The sequence below is a fragment of the Diorhabda sublineata genome, chromosome 4 (genome assembly GCF_026230105.1).
Source record: "Diorhabda sublineata isolate icDioSubl1.1 chromosome 4, icDioSubl1.1, whole genome shotgun sequence".
In the NCBI taxonomy this organism is placed as follows: Eukaryota; Metazoa; Arthropoda; class Insecta; order Coleoptera; family Chrysomelidae; genus Diorhabda; species Diorhabda sublineata.
In genome coordinates this window covers 16,531,397-16,550,403 of record NC_079477.1, presented here as the reverse complement: position 1 = coordinate 16,550,403, position 19,007 = coordinate 16,531,397, and the positions used below count along the sequence as shown (strand labels likewise).

Below are 19,007 nucleotides of genomic sequence, written 5' to 3'. Positions count from 1 at the left end.
CAAATAATTAGTATTTATAAATATTTACTAATATATTTATTCAATATACAAATACTGTAAATGACTTTGTATTTAACCTAAACTTGTAATTTAAATACACTGGTATTAGGTTACACATTTTGGGCAAATAAACAAATCTTTGTCTCCCTTAGTTAACCCAGCACATTCTTCGTGAACATAAGTCCCACAAATACCACACATTCTCATGTCCAACATTTTATCTTCCTTACATATAAAACAGAACCAGCTTTCATCAGATTTTTGAGGATCCTTTCCTTTACATTCTTTCTTGAATTTCATAATTTCATGTTTCTTTCCTTTTATAATCTTCCTGCCTTTTGTTGTCCCAGTAAATTTATTGGTTTTTCCTTCAGTCTTCAAATCTTCGAACAGCTTTTTGGTAACAATCACAGCTCTACTGTTGATAGCAGGTTTCATTACTCGAGTAGTCTTCTTAATCTTCACTGGAGTAGGCAAAACTTCGTGAAACGATCTGTTGACATAATTATCACCCTCGTTATCTGAGCTTGAGGAATTTGGAGGGTAACCGTCAAAGTTGAGTTGAGCCTGGATATGTTTTGTTCCCCTTTGTGAGTATTAAAATAATTTAATGCGTGTTGAGCCCAAAATGTTTCAAAGCTTTTGAAACAAGCTTTGTCGAAGGGTTGAAGTTCGTGTGTTGTATTTGAAGGCAAACAATATGATATCATGCTCCTCTGCAGCCTCACAAATCCTATAGTCTAAGTGGGATTTAACCCCATAAAAAATTAGAAGACACTTTCCTGCTGGTTTAAACTTAGCAAAGTGTTTGATATATTCAACAAAACAATCTGTGGCCATAGACCCTTTTGGGGTCATCATTGATGATGATCCGGGGGGCAAAGTCTTTTCCCAAGCAGGATTTTTTCGGACGCCGGAAAATAAAATCATTGGAGGAATTACAGATCCAACTGCATTTCCACACGCTGCAACTGTCACATTCTGATAGTGTTCATTAGCCACAATGTGAAAACGTTTTGAATCTTTTTAGCTAAAACTTCAGGGTCTTTATGTAGCTGTAACCTACACCCTTTCTCATCCATGTTAAACAGTTTTTCAGGGGACTGCAAAAGGTTGTTTTGGTCCATAATTACTTTTAACTTTTCAAAATGATCGGAAACAATGAATTTGTTAACTTTTTGAGCACGGGTAGGGTTAAGCCTTTGAGCTTTTCTTTTTTTAACACCTGAATTCCTTTCCAAAAAGCCCTTTAACCAATAACCCGCAGATCACTTTGTAAATTTATTACGAATGCCATTTTCTTCACATTTAATTTAAGCAATTTTGAAGTTAATGGATATCCTACATCCGCTAATCAGAATATTCTAGTGCATAATTCACTTTCTTGTTCTTTGGTGAGAGTAGTCTTACAACCCAATTTTGACTTTGTTACTACGTTTGCCTGAAGGTAACGGCGTAAAGTTCGCCTTGGAATAGAATACCTTTTACTTGCAGCATTTCCAGACAGACGTTGGGCTCTCACGTCTTCAACTGCTCGGTTTAGACCCTCTTCACTTCAGATCCCACGTCTCTTCTTCACAGGATTCTCCTCAGGATTCATTTCTGGAACAACAATAACCAATATAGCGAAAATTTTAAATAAGTGCTGGTAATATGGCCAAATGCAGGTATTGGCCAGGGTTGGCCATACCACCAACAAGTACTGGTTTTAGTTGATACTAAAAATAAAGATTAATACAAACAATTGCTTACTTTATAATGTTATCAGTCGACTAAGTATTAAAAACTATTCTAAAAACTACAGTCAGATCAATTGCATATGATAGCTGCACAAAGAAATAGTCGTGAACTTACCTGCGTCACCTAGTAGCAGTGTCTCTCTTTTCACAACGGATCAGCGAAATAATGGCTACTGCTCCCTGAAAAGCTTCCACCCCTCAAATAATGGACTCTACAAGCGTTGGTGACCTGCCCGAAGAGAATCCACACGCATTCTAGTGGAACTCATTCCAACTAACTGTAATACTACGACTTTGCCATATTATCATCATCCACCTTACTTATTATACGTGATGCCTGTGAAAAAAGAAAGTAACTTGATAAATAACTGTTCACAATAAATCACTTTTTACATTTAACAAACGTGAATATGCGATTTCGATTTTTGTATCTTCAAAATACAACGCAAGCAAATGCAAGTCTAGTCTGTTTTTTTTACATTCGCGAGACCGCATGACAGGATTGACCGACTGACCGACGCCGCGCGAAAGCGCGGGCGTAATTAATTTCTTCACAGGAGAGGATGTAAAACATATATGTAACACGAGACACATATACGGTATGCCTATGCGCAGACACACGCGACCTCTCTCGCAAATAGTAACGTCACGTTGGAACCATAATATGAAGTTTAATGTATACTGTATACCCAGGGCCGGATTAAGCTAGTGGCTTGGGGGGGCTATAGCCCCGGGCCCCAGCATTTGGAAATCATTCTGTATTTTTTAATGTGTTGATGCCACAAATCTAAAGTATTGATACTATTTTGTCAATTTTTCCGGGTTTCCGAATTCCTTAGGGGGGGCCGTCATTATTTTAGCCCCGGGCCTTATAAATCTTATTCCGGCCCAGTGTATACCTGTTATAAAGTTTTATTTTGATTCCAAAAGTAATATTAAATGCGAAGACATGTCTATATATTTATTATTTATATGGTTATTGAATTTACCAGTTAAATTTTACGTTCTTAAGGCCGCTTGCGGTTTACAAGGAATATAATTTCCTGCTTATTCCGTGAAATAATATAAATATGATTAGTAAAATTATGATATTATTCAATTTAATAATATTGTTTCTGATATATTATGGGTACCTATTCTATTTATTTCTTTGATCGAATCGTATATAAGTGAATAAACTGTGTTGTAAACCTAGCCACTTTGCATTATGTGGAACTATCCTCTTCGAAATGAATAGAACAAACACTCGCTCAAATAAATAACACATAAATTGAGGCCGCAAGCGCAGAAGTGGCATAAACTTAAACATAAACATGTACACTTCTTCATTTTTCATATTATGAACACCTAAGCAGTATGTCCAGAGTTGACGCTTGTAATAACATATTCCTGTGCTAATAACAGAGGCTGGAAGTGTTTTCAAAACATCGAAGCAAATTAATTACACATACATTTTCATTATTTTTAAAGATTTTTAAGCCTTCCTCTTAAAGCATTTGCCTTGAGCAAATGCAAGTTCATTTCTTGTTCAAGTCTTGTTTATTCATCATTGTCAGCCGCTTTAATTTTAATATTCGAAGCTGGATTTTCAACTCTTTCAGCGTAAAGAGAATACAAAATACTGAAATTCAAATCTGGTGATAACTATTTGAGGTTTATTGTCTTATGAATGGAGCAATGTCACTGTCAACCTAACCCGACAAATTACTCAGTTGCTAGTGTCTAAAAATGACTTAACCAGATTAGGCCGCTTTTGCGTTTTTGTCACAAGATGTTACTGCCATGGAAAAAGATATTTAGTGGCGACATGTCTTAGTTACATGTTAAACTGAGATTAGGCCATTTTTGCAACGAAATATTGACACTGAATTGAATTAGTTTATGTACTGAACTTCAATATAAAAAAATTGTTGGTTAGGCCACTTTTGCGCTGACGGCCTCAATTAGGGGTATCGTATATAAATATTTTCAACCAGACTGAAGCCGACAACATAAAATAATTATAATTATTGGAAAAAAATACGAATTGTGTTTTATTTTGTGATTTAAGACATTCATTTACCATATTTTAAATTAATCTTATCCTCTCGACAACAGGGTCCTATCCACTGCTTCGCCAAGTCTTTTTTTTGAAAACCAAATTATTTAATACCCATTTCTTTGGTATTTCGATTAGTCTTTTTGCGACGCATCATGATTTCATAATAGATATATTTTAAAATAAAATAATAACAGTTAGGTCAACTCTATGATAGCTGCTAAACACAAAAAAAATCACAAATACACAAAAACTCAGTAAATACGTACAGCTCCAACTTAATCTTAATGACCTAGAAAACATTCTGATTCCAGCGTACTGTCAGTAAATTAGTAAAAAAGTTTAACGAAACTAGTTTAGTAAGAGAATTGTCCAAATTAGGGCGCAGAAAAACTGCATAAATTGAAAACAAATCTTTTGATTTTTGTGTCCTGTCACAGTCAGGTATATTGCAGAGTTTTAATAATCGCATGGGTTGTTGTAATCGCCTTTACTATATGTTTTCTAAATTTCGAAATTTTTCTATTTCACAAATGTGGATCTACTTTTGATATGACACAAACATTTAAAGATTTGTCTTCAGTTGTTGCAGGTTTTCTGCGCCATGATTTGGATAAATATTTTGCTGCACCAATTTCGTTAAACTTTTTACCAACTTACTGACACTAGATCTTGTTATGAGATTTGTATTAACACATAAATCTTTGAAGAATATTCAAATTAAACGAGTTTATTCAATCGTAACCATCTAAATGTACAATATTTATTGTAAAAGTAGCTACAACTCCGATATTATGGCATTTAGGTATAGAGAATCTTAAGGATTTATAAAAACACAAAATATATAGGGTGATCCATTTGAAATAATAAAGTTCATTATTTGTCTGGAAAAAGGAAAGATCTGACAACAATGTAAATAACACCATAATACCGGCCGTATCACAAGACCCTTGTGTATACAAATTTATAAAAATCATACAAGCCGTTTCCGAGATAATTGAGGCGTTCCATACTTAAAACTCACTCAGCATCTTTAGGGTAGCGACGCTAAGAATTTACAGGACAATTATATAATCTACGGTGTTATATGGTAGGAAAAGTAAGGAAAACAGGCTAAATGTATGGGATAGAAGATAGATTTTTTGGAGGGATACGAGTAGAACAAGATGAATGGAGAAGAAGAACGAATGCAAAGATCAAAAGGTTATATGGTCAGGCAGAGATCGACTGCGTTGATTGGGGCATATAGCCAGAATGGAAGAAAACAGATGGATGAAAAGAGCCTTAACAAGTGGAGAAGGCGCAAAAAGAAGAGGGCGTCCTCGTAGAAAATGTCTAGATTCGTGTAAGGAAGACTTACAGAAGTTAGACAGCAAACTGGCGCAATGCAGCCGTGAAGAAAAGCAGTAGAGACTTCAAGCCATAGGTCTATAAAGACTGCCGTGCTCTTTTATATATAGATTTAGATTTCAATAAGACTTAATTTTACAGTTTATTTATAAAACTTTATTCAGTTTATTTTATATTTTTCGTTATATTTGTTTGATAAATTTTTTTAATTGTTTTTAAAAACTGGGTTTCATTGAGAAAACACGTAATTCACGCTTTGACTTTGTCTAACGAGTTGTGGTTACAAGGTCAAAAATGGTCTCAAATTTAATTTAGAGAAATACACAAAAGTGTACAGTTACGTTTTACATAAAAAATTCCAATTCTAGACCAGCAAATACAAAAAAAAATATTGATATTTCTTATTAGAATATTTTTTTTAAAAAAGAGTTAAATTAGATTTATCAAGTATAACTACAACGGTTGAATTTAAGCAAAAGAATGAAATAATACTGTAAAGTTTATCGTATCATTTACTCTTTCTATTCGTGCGATGAATTAAAACACTCTCTTACGTTCTTAATTTATTTACACACTAAAATATCACTAAAAAAATCACTTAAATAATTAACTATATAACTATTTAACTGAACTAACTGCGTTCACACAAATCAAAACCTATTTAAAATTCTACGTTATACTTTTAGAACAAAAAGAAATACTGTAAATAAACAGTCTGCTACTGAAAAAATTATATGCAAATAAGCATAAAACGAGTTCCGCCATTTATAGAAAATGTGAAAGACGCCGCCCGAAATTTTTTTTAAAATTTCATAGTAGCTGGATAGGACCGGCCTATGGAACCATTTTGCGAACGTGTATAATATAATTTTATAATACAGAGATAATAAGCGTATGTTGATTAGGTTGCAGATTTGCAGGTGTCTCTTGATAACGGTATAGACACAACTCCTCCCGCCTCCAAGTTTCGAGAAACATCTAGTCAAGAATTTTCTTTTCTTCTATCTATAGACAGATCTAATCTCCACTTTTTTGTTGGTTCGTTAGGATACTTGTATTACACAGATTTTCCTGAATTTCAATAATTGGTTCTAGTTTTTTGGAAATTTGACTAATTTCTTAAAGTTCGTTAAAGTTAATTTTTGTAATATTTTCCGTAGCCATATTTCGAAGGAATCGCAATTTTGCTAAAGATTGTAGATATGACTAGAATGTATTGATTGCTTCGGCATTTTGAAAATATTTTTGAGATTTTTCCGGTATAACCAAAATTTCATTTTCTTTAACTTGTTCAGTGATTAATTCTTGTAAATTTACTTTTATGATGTGGCAGCGTTTGGGATCTTATCTTCGGTAAAGCTATATGGTGCAGTTGTCTTGAGACATGGAATTTTAACGGCAGTAAATGGTTTTGGATTACATGGAATACATGATAAAATTCATATGTCTCATCTTTGAGAATAAGTACATGGATTGCGAAAATGAATTTTGTTACTTGTGTGCCTAGGAATTGGAATTGATTGACATATTTTCAAATTGAGTAATTTGTTTAGAGTCATAAAAATTGTGCAAATATTTAATCATCTTGAATATATCGGAACTACAGATTATAAAATTATGTAACGAATATAATTTGGAAAATAGCACTTTTCTAAATCATCAATTAAATTAATAGTTGACTGACTATCCAAATTTATATTAGTATCTTTTTATCTAGATTTTATTTTGTCTGTTTTCCTAAATGATCAGATAGTTTCAGTAGTTCCTCAATTCGCATTATTGAAGTATGTAAAACTCATAAGTGATCAAATATAACGGCATTTTCTAAATTGTCTAGAAAATTTATAAGATTTTGGCAGTTTAAAGTTATTTGATCTACAGCTTTGGAAAATCTTAGTTGTTTATTGTAATATAAATAGCATTATTGTAATAATGAACTTTAGTCTAGAATTGAAATTATAACCATTTTGATGTTAGTAATAAAGTCAGTTTTAAAATACACGTTTACAGTAAATGAAAATAACATTCGGTTCGTTTCTACGATTCATTAACTATTCGGACCTGTGAAGTTGTTAAGTAAGAACTCTTAGCTGGGCAAATTGAGTAACTCAACTAGAAGAATTGCGTTGTGCTAGAACCAGAAAGAAGCAAGAGGATATTGTACGTTTTAGTTCAAGCTCAAAATATAGAATTTTCTAACATATCTGACTCACAAAATAGTAATATCAGGATTAAAATGGAATTAGCTTCATCAAAACTTTTTCCCTTAAGTAATTTAAATAATAAAATGACTACTCCACAAATTCCTATTTTAAAAAAATTAGCAAATTTTATAATGCTATCGATGTAGGGTATTTTCAAAATGAATATTAGATGTCAAGCATTTTAGCAAAATTGAAGGTTAAGCAGCTATAAATATTTCTTCTTATATTATAAAAGCTTGGGAAAATCTTAAAGGTGCACTTTTAAATACTTATGCTGATAAAAGAGATATTTACACATTAAGTATAGAGCTGTTAGACATGAAACAAGGTAACAAAACTCTTTTTGATTTTTATAATTCAACATGTCTTGAATCTTCAAATTCATCTCATAACACATTCCAATGTTAATGAACATAAAATTTTAGGAAATTATTTTAGAAATTTAGCACTCAGAGTATTGCTACGCGATTTGATAGAACCATCAGGTATATTAATGAAATCCAGAAAATATGAATATCTCTTTAAATGTTTTAACTAATGATTTTTAGGTCTATGTGTGTCAAAATAATAATAAAAAAATATAAGTTATGACTCACCCCATATGGCGATAACAAAATTCGATTTTTTGCCTCGATCTTTATCTTTTCAATTTTTTAGAGCTCTAAATATTGATAATAAATTTTTCTAATAACATTTAAATTTTTTGGTGGCAGTTTTCACCCTCATTTTGAGATTTAAAAAAATTCGAATAATATGCCACTTTTAATTTCCAACTTTTTTTTCATTTCTACCTTTTCACTAGAAACAAATTATATGAGTAGTTTTTTATTGGGAACGTGGCAAGGAAACACCAAAGTAGACTAACTTCAATATATTTTCCGAGCTTTCGAATACTTATGTATTCATCATCTGGGAAATAATTAATTAAGATTGCCGGTGATTTTTGATATTATTAAAGCTTGTAAAAATTTAAACCTCATAGAATTCAAAATTCAATATTCAAATTGACGTTGATAGAAACAAGTACCACATCCTCTGCGTAAGCGTTTTGTTACTGTAAATCGTCTCTTGGGTTTAGACGGCATTAGTTCTAAGGAACATTTTTATTAAAATGTTAAAAAGCACTGTTTATAGTGGGCTTCTTATTTTAAACCAATTTTTATTTAAAAATTTTCCGATACGCTCCCTTTGATAACAATTTCGTTATCATTGTTTTCATTGTCATTTTTACCAAATGTTGTAATTTCGAGTGTATACACCTGGATCTTAATTTATTCTATAGCAATTACAAAAGCGAAACATATTCATTGAATTAAAATGAATTTTGATGAAAGTGTTTTACATATTTCTATATTTTATAAATCTCCATGTATAACCTCTTCGAAATTAATTAAAAAAATAAAGAATGTTTCCATAGTATCCCAGATATTTAGAATGTTTAATGGCACGTCACATTATTTGCAAACTTTCAGATAAACAGATAAAAAAAATCAACGCCAATTTGAATATTGAATTCTATGAGTTTAAAATTTTTAAAAGCTTTAATAATATCAAAAATCACCGGCAATCTTAATTAATTATTTCTCAGACGATGAATACATAAGTATTCGAAAGCTCGGAAAATATATTTATAAGTAAAATTACTTACTATAGACGGTACTTAGTTTGATTTTTATTTTAGACTTAGTATTTTCTAATGGTCGATAAGGTTGAAAATTAATGATGTCTGGAGTTCTAATTGATCTTTAATAATAAAAAAAACTATAATTATGACAGAAACCTCATTTACAACTTTTTTTACACCTATCTTATCGAACAGTACCTCCAATTTCTTCGACTTTATTGGCAATATCTTTATGAACAGCATTTACTTCCTCCTGAGTAAGTGTCTTTTCCATATGTCTGTAAGTAATCCTATAGCAATGACTAATTTTTCCCGTTTTTTTATGTGTAAACTCATCAATTAATTCTATTTGTTCTATTAAATCACCTCCAATATTTCTTGCCAAATCGTAGAAGTCGTTGCTAGAGAATTCTCCAGGAGGAATCCAGAAACTCAAATCATTTTTACATTGTGGATATTGACTAACTGGAGTATAGATAATACTATCATCGACGTTTTTATTTTTGAATTGGTTTAAAAATCCAGAATCGGTTGACCAAAATAGACGAATATCTGGAATTTTGTAAAGGCACATTGCAATACGTTCTAGGCCTATACCGAACGCCCATCCAATTTTATCGGTGACTCCACCATTGTTTAAAATCGCTTGCTGCATAATACCACAACCAAGAACCTAAAAAATAATTGGAAATCATACCATCTTCTCGATCTATAAGTAAGTGGCCGGAGCTCCGCGATTTTTGCATCTTATGAGTGGAATGTCAATTGACCAATTTGAGTTAGGTCAGAAAATGGCCATACAAAGTTAGTGGTTTTTATTGATTAGTCACCATTAGAAAATTTTTTAGTAGGGGTTCAAGTTTTTTGAAGTCATCTATAAAATTTTAGCACCTCATTTGCGAAAATAATAAAAAATTGTACCTATGCGCGATTAAGAAGTATTTGCTGAAAATTAGTTAGCTTATGTAAATATTTGGTCAATTAAAAAGATTAAAAAACAGTCTTTATTGTAACAAGCATACTTTGAGCCGATTAAAACTAACAAAAACTTAATACTTGTCGTTTCTAAAAATTGAGCATAAATATCTTCAAGGTAGTTCAGCACTGTTGAATTCTTATTCACTCAACAATTTGTAAAAAGAAAAACAAATTTATGCATAAGTTTCTCCGATAGTCTAAATTGTGTTATGATGAGAATGCTTATTCACATTACAAATCGTAGAATAAAGGAAATAAGGAAACAAAGCCAATTGAAAACGAAACTTCAATGTATGAAATAACAACAAAAGAAACTGGTTTTTTACTTTCAAGATCCACATGGTATTTTATTTATTGATGATAATGGAAACTGTGAAATAAAGGGTACGCTATAACGACTTTTAATCCGTTGAAATAAGGATGCATCAACTCGGGGTAGAGATATTTCAGGTAAACGAAAAAGTAGTCCGAGTACACAATACAACTCGTAACGGATTCATTAGGAGTATTACCCGGAATTAAGTACTTTATCTATTTTGTATAGTAAGGAAATCCAAAAATTAAAACCAGAATTTTTAAATTCTTCAGATTAGGTTGCCTAACTTAAATTCACAATTTTATAAATAATAGATGTTTTGAAAACTGACCGAGGAGAATATTTTATTTTTGGTCAATGATTTAACTAGGAACGTAATTACATTTGATTAAATTTAAATTGTTCAAAAAAGATGGCACTTTTAAATACTCTCCAGAGTACTCCTTGTTATTTGTATAGAATGTAAAATATTTTTTACTGAAATGCACTGTAAATATATTGTAATGAAATACTTGTTTTAGCAAAATTAAGAGAGTGAGGAACCTTATAATAATGTTAAATAATGTTTTTATAAGTACACAGAATTAATTATACAGATGAAGGAATCGACATTTAATTTTAAAATAACGTAATGATATATGACCCATAAATTAATGTTGAATCTTACATTTTCAATTTTTGTAACCTTGTAATTATATAAATAAGAAAAAAACATTACGAGAATGTACTTTCATTGTATTACGAAAAACAGACATCGTATAAGAACATAATGAAAAAGGTGACAATCGTTAAAAAAACTATAAACCAAAAAAAAAAACAAAAAGAAAGTTAGTTTCGAAAATTAATAAAAAGATTCGAGTGTATTAGTAGTAATCGGAAAACTAAACAGTTAGTTACGAAAATAAATGACAAAATTATAGTAGTAATCGGAAATACAAACAGGGAGTTACCAAAAAAGAAAAATCGAGTGTAGAAGTAGTGTCGAGAAAACAAAACGAGGAGTCTCAGAAACATAGTGATTAAGGAAAACTAAACGATTAATTAAAATAAAAGAATACATTGAAAGAATTCTAGAAGTGTGCAAGGACTCGAAGTTAAGGATCCAGTATGAGATATACTAAAGCTAAAAAGACTCCTGAACTCGTAGTGAAACGCATTGGGCTGAGTTAGATCATTACAATAGCTAGTAGAGATAGATAGCATATAACTTTTTTTTAAATTTAATTTTACAAATTGTTGTTATCTAGTGTAAAACAATTTCTATAACCAGTCAAAGAATATTTGCATATTTGTTTAATTCTACTGATATTTTCCGACATCTGCATTAATGACAGACACAAATTTTTTTTCACTGTACCGGTTACGCAAATTTCCTAACTTCGTTTGGTTCATAGAGAAGTTTTCACTATCCCATTATAATTGACAGGCCCAAACCATGCACATTAGAACAAAAGCAACTTATTACATTTTATCTAATATTGAATAAAATTGACTAAATATGTATATAAACTGACCAATTATCAGCGAATGACTAATCTTTTATTACCATAAGATGCTAAGTTCGCGGCGCTAGTAACAGGTAACTAAACACCTGAAATTTTAACCAGCGAGTGTCTCATATCTGTCAGCCATAACATGGGGTCTCGCAATGACTACGAGGTGGACCATGACATTACTCAGGTGAATCAGGTATGAAAAACTCATCAACTTCAATGATTGAAAATATATTATTATAATGTATGTAAAATGGCACCAAATAGCGTCTGCCAGGGAATGTTTAGTTACATAAACCAAATAGCAGCGCTCGCTGGTGTTATATTCGGTTCAAATTAGAGACTCCGAACGAGAGGTTATTACGCTGCTCTGATGAGACGAAAAAATATTGAAACTAATCAGTGGTTACAACCCTCTCCTTGCAATTGCGAGTCATTAGAGATGTGATTCAATATTCGCCGCAGTATTAGTCAGAAAAGTAGTTGTTTTCTTCTTTGAGTAACGGCACTCCATTTTAATTTTCAAAAATTCGAAAAAATATAAGAAATAAATAATAGATTAAAATTTATAAAATAGAACCATGAATTTTACTTAAATTATTTAGGTCTATTGACGTCGTTCTCGTTCTTATCTACCGGGTGTCCCAATAAGAATGGCTCTCAGCCATATCTCTTCAAATAAGAAGCGGGAACTTTATTATGAAAAAACGCCTGTAAGTCCAGTTCTACTTAACCTATCTATGCAAACTTAGTCTTTTTGAAGAGAGTCCCTTTCTACCAATGTAAGAGTTATAATTTCGAAACAACCTCATGAGTAACGTATACGCTAGAGGGCACTATTTATTTATTTTTTTAAATCTAGCTATCCTTTAAAAATGTTGATGGAAAAATACAGTTTTAATTAAGAAATATAAAAGTACACCAAATTAGCGAAAATTGGAATAGCGAAAAACGCATGTCGATATCTTTTTCGTATTACGAGATATTCTAAGAAATGTGTAAATTTTAAGCATTTTCCTTTAAACATAAATTACTCCGGTTTGACTGAAGGGATTTTAACATTTATTGATTCCTCAGAATTGTCTTTCCTTGTTCTATTAATAATAGAATATAATAACAATATAATAATAAATATAATAAAAAGTTAAAATAGAAATATATAAAAACAAGTAGTGGGCCATGAAAAAAACAAAATAAAAATGTATGTCTTGTGTCAAATTAATAAACCTAGTAATTTGTTCGTTTACGTGTCATTGCGATTTGTGTGCATTAAATTCGATATAAAATTTACTTGAAAGTTATATCTAAGATGATTCTTACAAACGAAGAAATATTTGATGATAGGCATTTACTTTGAATGTATGAGAAATGCAACTGTTGCGGCTATGGTATATTCCCTAAGACGTTATCTCGGCAGCAGAGTTTTTCGTCGACTCATACACCTTTTAAGAACCACTGGAAATGTAAATCTTCCTATATTTAGAAGACGCGGCAGAGGTCGTTCAGAGGAAAACACAATAAATGTTTTGGTATATGTGGAATTTAACTCGCATTTAAGTATTAGAGCAATAAGTAGAGACTTGGGAATAAGCAGAACCACCGTTCAACGTATTTTGACAGGACACAGGTAAATTATGATGTGAAAAGATATGTTTCTTAAACAAAATATATCCGCATAATATTATTTGAGGACACGGTTATATGTTAACATAATAATTTATTTATCATTCCGGAAAGATATTTAATAGGACATTATATTTCTTTTAGATTTCATCCATATTATATAGTACTGCATCAACAATTGGTTGATCGTGATTACGACAGGAGATTGGATTATTCCAACTGGTCACTACATATGGTATATGACGACCCTCAATTACTGTCACGTATTTTGTGGTCAGACGAATCTACATTTAGTAGTGATGGTTCAGTTAACCGGCATAATATGCATTATTGGTCAAAGAATAATCCACGCTGGATGGAAGAAGTTGAGTATTAGGGGCAATGGTCGGTGAATGTATGGTGTGGTATTATAGATGGTCAGATAATTAGACCTTTTATTTTTGACAACGCAATTAACAGGGAACGCTACTTAAATTTTATAAGGGATGAATTACCACTTCTTCTAGAAGATATATCACTAGCAACTCGTAGGTCTATGTTGTTTCAGCACGATGGGTGTCCGGCGCATTTCTCCAGACAAGTTAGAGAATTTTTAGATAATGCTTACCCTGATAGGTGGATAGGACGTGGAGGCCTATTTTTTGTCGAGCTAGGTCACCAGACTTAACCGTCTTATATTTCTATCTCTGGAGCCGGATTAAAGACATTGTTTGTGCAATTAGAACCACTACTATTGATAACATGATCGAGAGAATACGAAACTCCATTCATAGTATTTCGAGAGCAGAAATTGAGACTGATGTTCAACTACTCTTCAAAGAATAAACGCTTGTATCGAAAATGATTGGCGACAATTGGAACATTTAGCTCGTCACTAGCGAGGTACCTTAAGTTATATTTCCATTTTAACTTCCATAACGCAGTTTCCCGGTGACAGCATAAGTAATATTGACATAATAATTATTATTAATAGAACAAGGAAAGACAATTTTGAGGAGTCAAAAAGTGTTAAAATCCGTTCAGTCAACCCGTAGTAATTTATGTTTAAAGGAGAATACTTAAAATTTACACATTTCTTAGGATATCTCGTAATACGAAAAAGATTTTCGCCATTCTGTTGCTATTTTGGTCTACTTTTATATTCCTTGATTAAAACTGCGCTTTTCAAGGATAGCTAGATTTAAAAAAATAAATAAATAGGGCCTCTAGCGTATACGTTACTCATGAGGTTGTTTCGAAATTATAACTCTTACATTGGTAGAAAGGGACTCTCTTCAAAAAGACTAAGTTTGCATAGATAGGTTAAGTAGAACTGGACTTACAGGCGTTTTTTCATAATAAAGTTCCCGCTTCCCCCCACGTCTTATTTGAAGAGATAGACTAAAAGTTGTCAAATCAAATATACGCTGAATTTCTTGAAGAATACGATAATCATAGTTTAAAGGCATCTTAATCAGGCAAAATTTGTAAATTATTTATTTTATAATTTTTGGTATTTAATTACGCCCTCTGGCGGTGGACCTACAACTCTGTAAATAATTTCCAGGTTTTTCTCGAGGTTACTTTTGTTATAAATTTTTTTTTTCCGGATTTGTACTATAAACCGTTCCCGAGATATGGTCGAGAGTCATTCTTATTGGGATACCCGGTGTGGGAACCATTTCTAAAAATTCTCTTTTTCATTTATTTCATACCGTTTCAAGAATTTTTGAAACTTTGTTTTATTTTTTTTTATTGTATTGATGATGTTTTATTATATTTTCTAAATACTGAGATGTCTGCCCTATGTAGACAGCCTTACAATTAGAACAAGGCACTAGATATATAATATTACTTCTTGCCTAGCCTTAACTGGCTTTTCAAAAAATGCGTTTTTTTAGGTCTCTATACCTGAATTTAATTCTTGCTTATTATGTTTGCAAGGTTCCAAAATTAGGGGTCTTTTGGGTGCTCTATACCTTTTAGTTGTTGCTGCAGCTCTTTTACTGCCAGTTATTTGTTTTTTCTTGCTTCCAACATTGTGATCGTCTACACGGACATTTGACAATACTAACTTTATTATAAATTAATTAATTAATTAATTAATTAAACTGTTGACACAACAAACATTCACACTGAACTGACTCTGAAGTCAGTTGGACTAAGCACGGATTGAATCAAAATGGGTGATGAAGAAAACTCACTTTCATTGGAACCTAAGCACAGTTTAGCTGAATCAAGATGAAGAGGGGGATAAAGATATTTGTCAAATATTCATATTATGAAATTTATGGAGAAAACACTGTTTGAATGTTATTTTTTGTCATATATTACTGTTTTAAGCAATAGTAAGTTAGAATGAAAAAATCTACTGGTTATTTTTGATCTATATATTTTAAAAATATATTGTATTTCTATACTGAATCCATTGAAATACTTGGCTCTGTCATACTCTAATTTTTGATCAAGTTAATTGCATACATATTCCATTAGAAAAGCATGCTCAAATAAAAAGACTAGGATAAAGTATTTTCGGGACATAAATAATAATGTAAACCTTTGTATTACCTCAATCCATTGATCATTGTGGAAGACTTCCAGCTCCCAAGAAGGCTGTGTGAAAGGGAAAGTTGTGTCTACCCAACGACATTTCACATTTTTTCCAAACAATTGTTTGGCAAGGGCAAACAAAGTTTCTTTTAATTCATATTCTACTAGCTTCACTGCTTCTAAAGTATGACAAGCTTGTTTTTCCTGGTTTCCTACAATATTAAAAAAACCATTAAATTTTCATAATTTAAATTGCAAGTGTAAATCAGGATGTTTCGCTAAAAGTGGCCACTCAATTCCTTATATTATTGTTGTTGCAAACACTAATGCTAAATATTTTCAATTTGTTTATCAGTTTCAAATTACTATAGTATCCAAAGTAGATTTATAAAATTGATAAACTCTTAGAAATTTACAAAAAAAATTAATTAGAATTCCTTTTCTTTATACTTTCTTTGTAATATGTGTGAAGTTCAAAATTATTTATTTAGTGAATGGAAAGGACCCCGCTCAATCCTTATGGATATTAGGTAGCAGCCAATTTTTCTGAAACTTGGCACAATGATAGTTTAAAGCAAGCTGATTGAAAGTCTCAATGTGCACAAAACCCCCCAACCCAATTTTTCGACTTTTAATGACCAAAAATAGGGTGGAAACCACTACTGAACATAGTATAATGTAGTATTTATTTATATATTTACCAAACGAAAATCAACATCTTATTGCAATGCACAAACAAATATAATACTAATCACAATATCCTTTCACTACAATTTCTTTTCTGAAAGAAATCGTTTTTTTGTGAGAATTCATAGTTAAAATAGGTACAACAGAAGTGATTATGTGCACACTAAGGTGCTTCCATATTCTGCTTTAGAAAATGCAACAAGTTCTAATCTGCGAGAAGTTATCCACAGATTTCTACCGGGAATATTTTTTCACAAAATTAACTGAACTTTTGCAAATAAAAATTAAATAGAGGAGACATATGATGACATTACAATAGGCATAATTTTACTACCAAAAATTGAAGATTAAGTGGATAAAACATTTTTAAACATGTATTTTTATACATATTTTATGAATCTGAACCTCTGAACCAAAGACCCAAAAAAAAATAAAATTATTTAATTATTAAGAAGTTCACGTTTTTTATAACGCCAATAAAAATTTTTTGCATTTTGGCCATTAGCACTATCTAGTGTGGAATTTCCCTAGTTATCTGAAACTTTTTATAGCAAATAACCTTTACCATAGGATGAAAAGTTTTATTTGACATTCAAGTGTACTTTGCAATAGTTGAAGAAAATTTGTAAAAATTTTGTTGCTTCAATTTTAAACCGAACTATGGCATCACGCTCAAACAAGCTGATTTTTCTTTGACGTTATAAAAAATAATTAGATCACAATTTTTAATGGATTGTTTTGAATTAGATGAACTTTGCAATATTTTTTTATTTTTGGGTCTTTGGTTCAGAGGGTGAGAATTGTGAAATATTTACAAAAACACATATTCTAAAATGTTTTATCCCCTTAATCTTCAATTTTTGGTAGTAAAATTATGTAGACTGTTATAATGTCATTATATGTCCCCTCCATTTAAATTTTATCACAAAAGTTCTGTGAATTTTGTAAAAAATATTCTTGGTAGAAATTCCTAGAAAACTTTACATGGATCAAGTTTTAACCCTTGTTATTAATCAGTAAATAAATAGAAATATTAAGGTTTCATTACAAGAATGATATCAGTGATATGCAGACATCTTTATAGATACAATAATACAAAATTCAGTTATTTTTTATTTATTTAGTAAAAAATTGTAATTATGGATATAAAAAGAGCAACTACTATATTACCTGTGAAGGATGTATTATTTCCTTCTTCAAAAATATTTAAATTTTCATTTTTCAAGAAAATTTCCTCCCTACATCTTAAACGAACAGCATCTACTTGGTGAAACACAGGATAATGAGTACTGTCAATTTCATCCCTTCTATATACATCCCCTATAATTAAAAAATTATTTAAACCAGATTGGATTAACTCGCTTTGGTGAGCTGTCATATGTGCCCTTAACATATATATTTTATTTATGTAATAGCAATCACTTTTACTCCGAGATCGGTGATTTTTTGGAATCAGTAAACTATCAAAATTTTGGTTAACATTAACCACTGGTGATAGATTATCATGAATAGAAAAAATTGGATTTCCTCTTCTGTTAACATAAGTATTGTAGAAATAGTTAACTATTCGTTGTCTTACTAGGCTCAGGGGATGATAATCCTTTAAGTATATATTTTTGCCTATATAGCCACAAACTTTTTCCGTAATATTGGTGTATTCATCTCTTAAATAATTTTGGTTGAGTAACACAACATCATTAGTCTTTAACTCAACTTTTGACAAAAATCTTCGGTTAATCTGAATTGTCCATTGTTGAATTAATAAGGTATTTGAAAGTTTTAGCATCTTGAATTCGAGTTAAACATTTCTATTCATTCTTCTCATAAATATCATAAATCTAGAAAATAATCTCAAACTAAAATTGAATTAGGAGCATACGTTAACTTAATACATACTTCAAATTTGATATCAAAGTTATCTATTTAACTAGGTTATTTTTATTATTTTGAGGTTATAAATGTCTTACACAATGTTGTCAGTTATATTAGTTTACAAATGTAAAATACATTCTAATTTTTAACAACGATACTTTACATAAAATAGTTTCCACATTTTAAAGAAATGAATATAAAGCTCAATAAAAATACATCCTTTATTATTTGAATTATTTCTGTGTACAAACGGAAATTTTTTTCTAATTTACACAAATCGATGTTTCATTATTCGCTTTTCAATTACACATACAAAAACAAAACACCATGCAGTGATTTTTTATCTTCATTCAATTAATTTTAAGATTTAGTCTACTAGTCGGTTTATCTATGAACTAATTCTAGTGTTTGGAAGGGTAACCAGAAAGTTCTAGAAACGCTAATGATGAAATCACATACACACTTTTACTACTATTATACCCGATGTACGTTTCGCCAGCATTGATATAATTGAGCGTAAACGTTAAAATTATTTAATCTAGAAGCGTATATAC

General features: G+C 30.9%; 1 protein-coding gene across 5 annotated transcripts; it reads right to left on the bottom strand.

The window, feature by feature from the left end:
* Positions 1-9,058: 9,058 nt before the first annotated feature.
* Positions 9,059-18,856, bottom strand: LOC130443095 (probable phenylalanine--tRNA ligase, mitochondrial). 5 transcript variants are annotated; one of them, XM_056777556.1, is made up of 4 exons: positions 18,478-18,772; positions 17,752-18,437; positions 15,913-16,106; positions 9,059-9,628 (listed from the first exon to the last, which is right to left on the bottom strand). In XM_056777556.1, exons 2-4 carry the CDS (start codon positions 18,365-18,367, stop codon positions 9,140-9,142), a joined length of 1,299 nt encoding a protein of 432 aa, XP_056633534.1. In that variant the 5' UTR covers positions 18,368-18,437; positions 18,478-18,772; the 3' UTR covers positions 9,059-9,139. The 5 variants fall into 5 exon arrangements, with proteins under 5 accessions (XP_056633534.1, XP_056633536.1, XP_056633539.1 ...); XM_056777558.1 differs by having other exon boundaries at positions 17,752-18,419; XM_056777561.1 differs by having other exon boundaries at positions 17,752-18,419; positions 18,549-18,772.
* Positions 18,857-19,007: the final 151 nt, after the last annotated feature.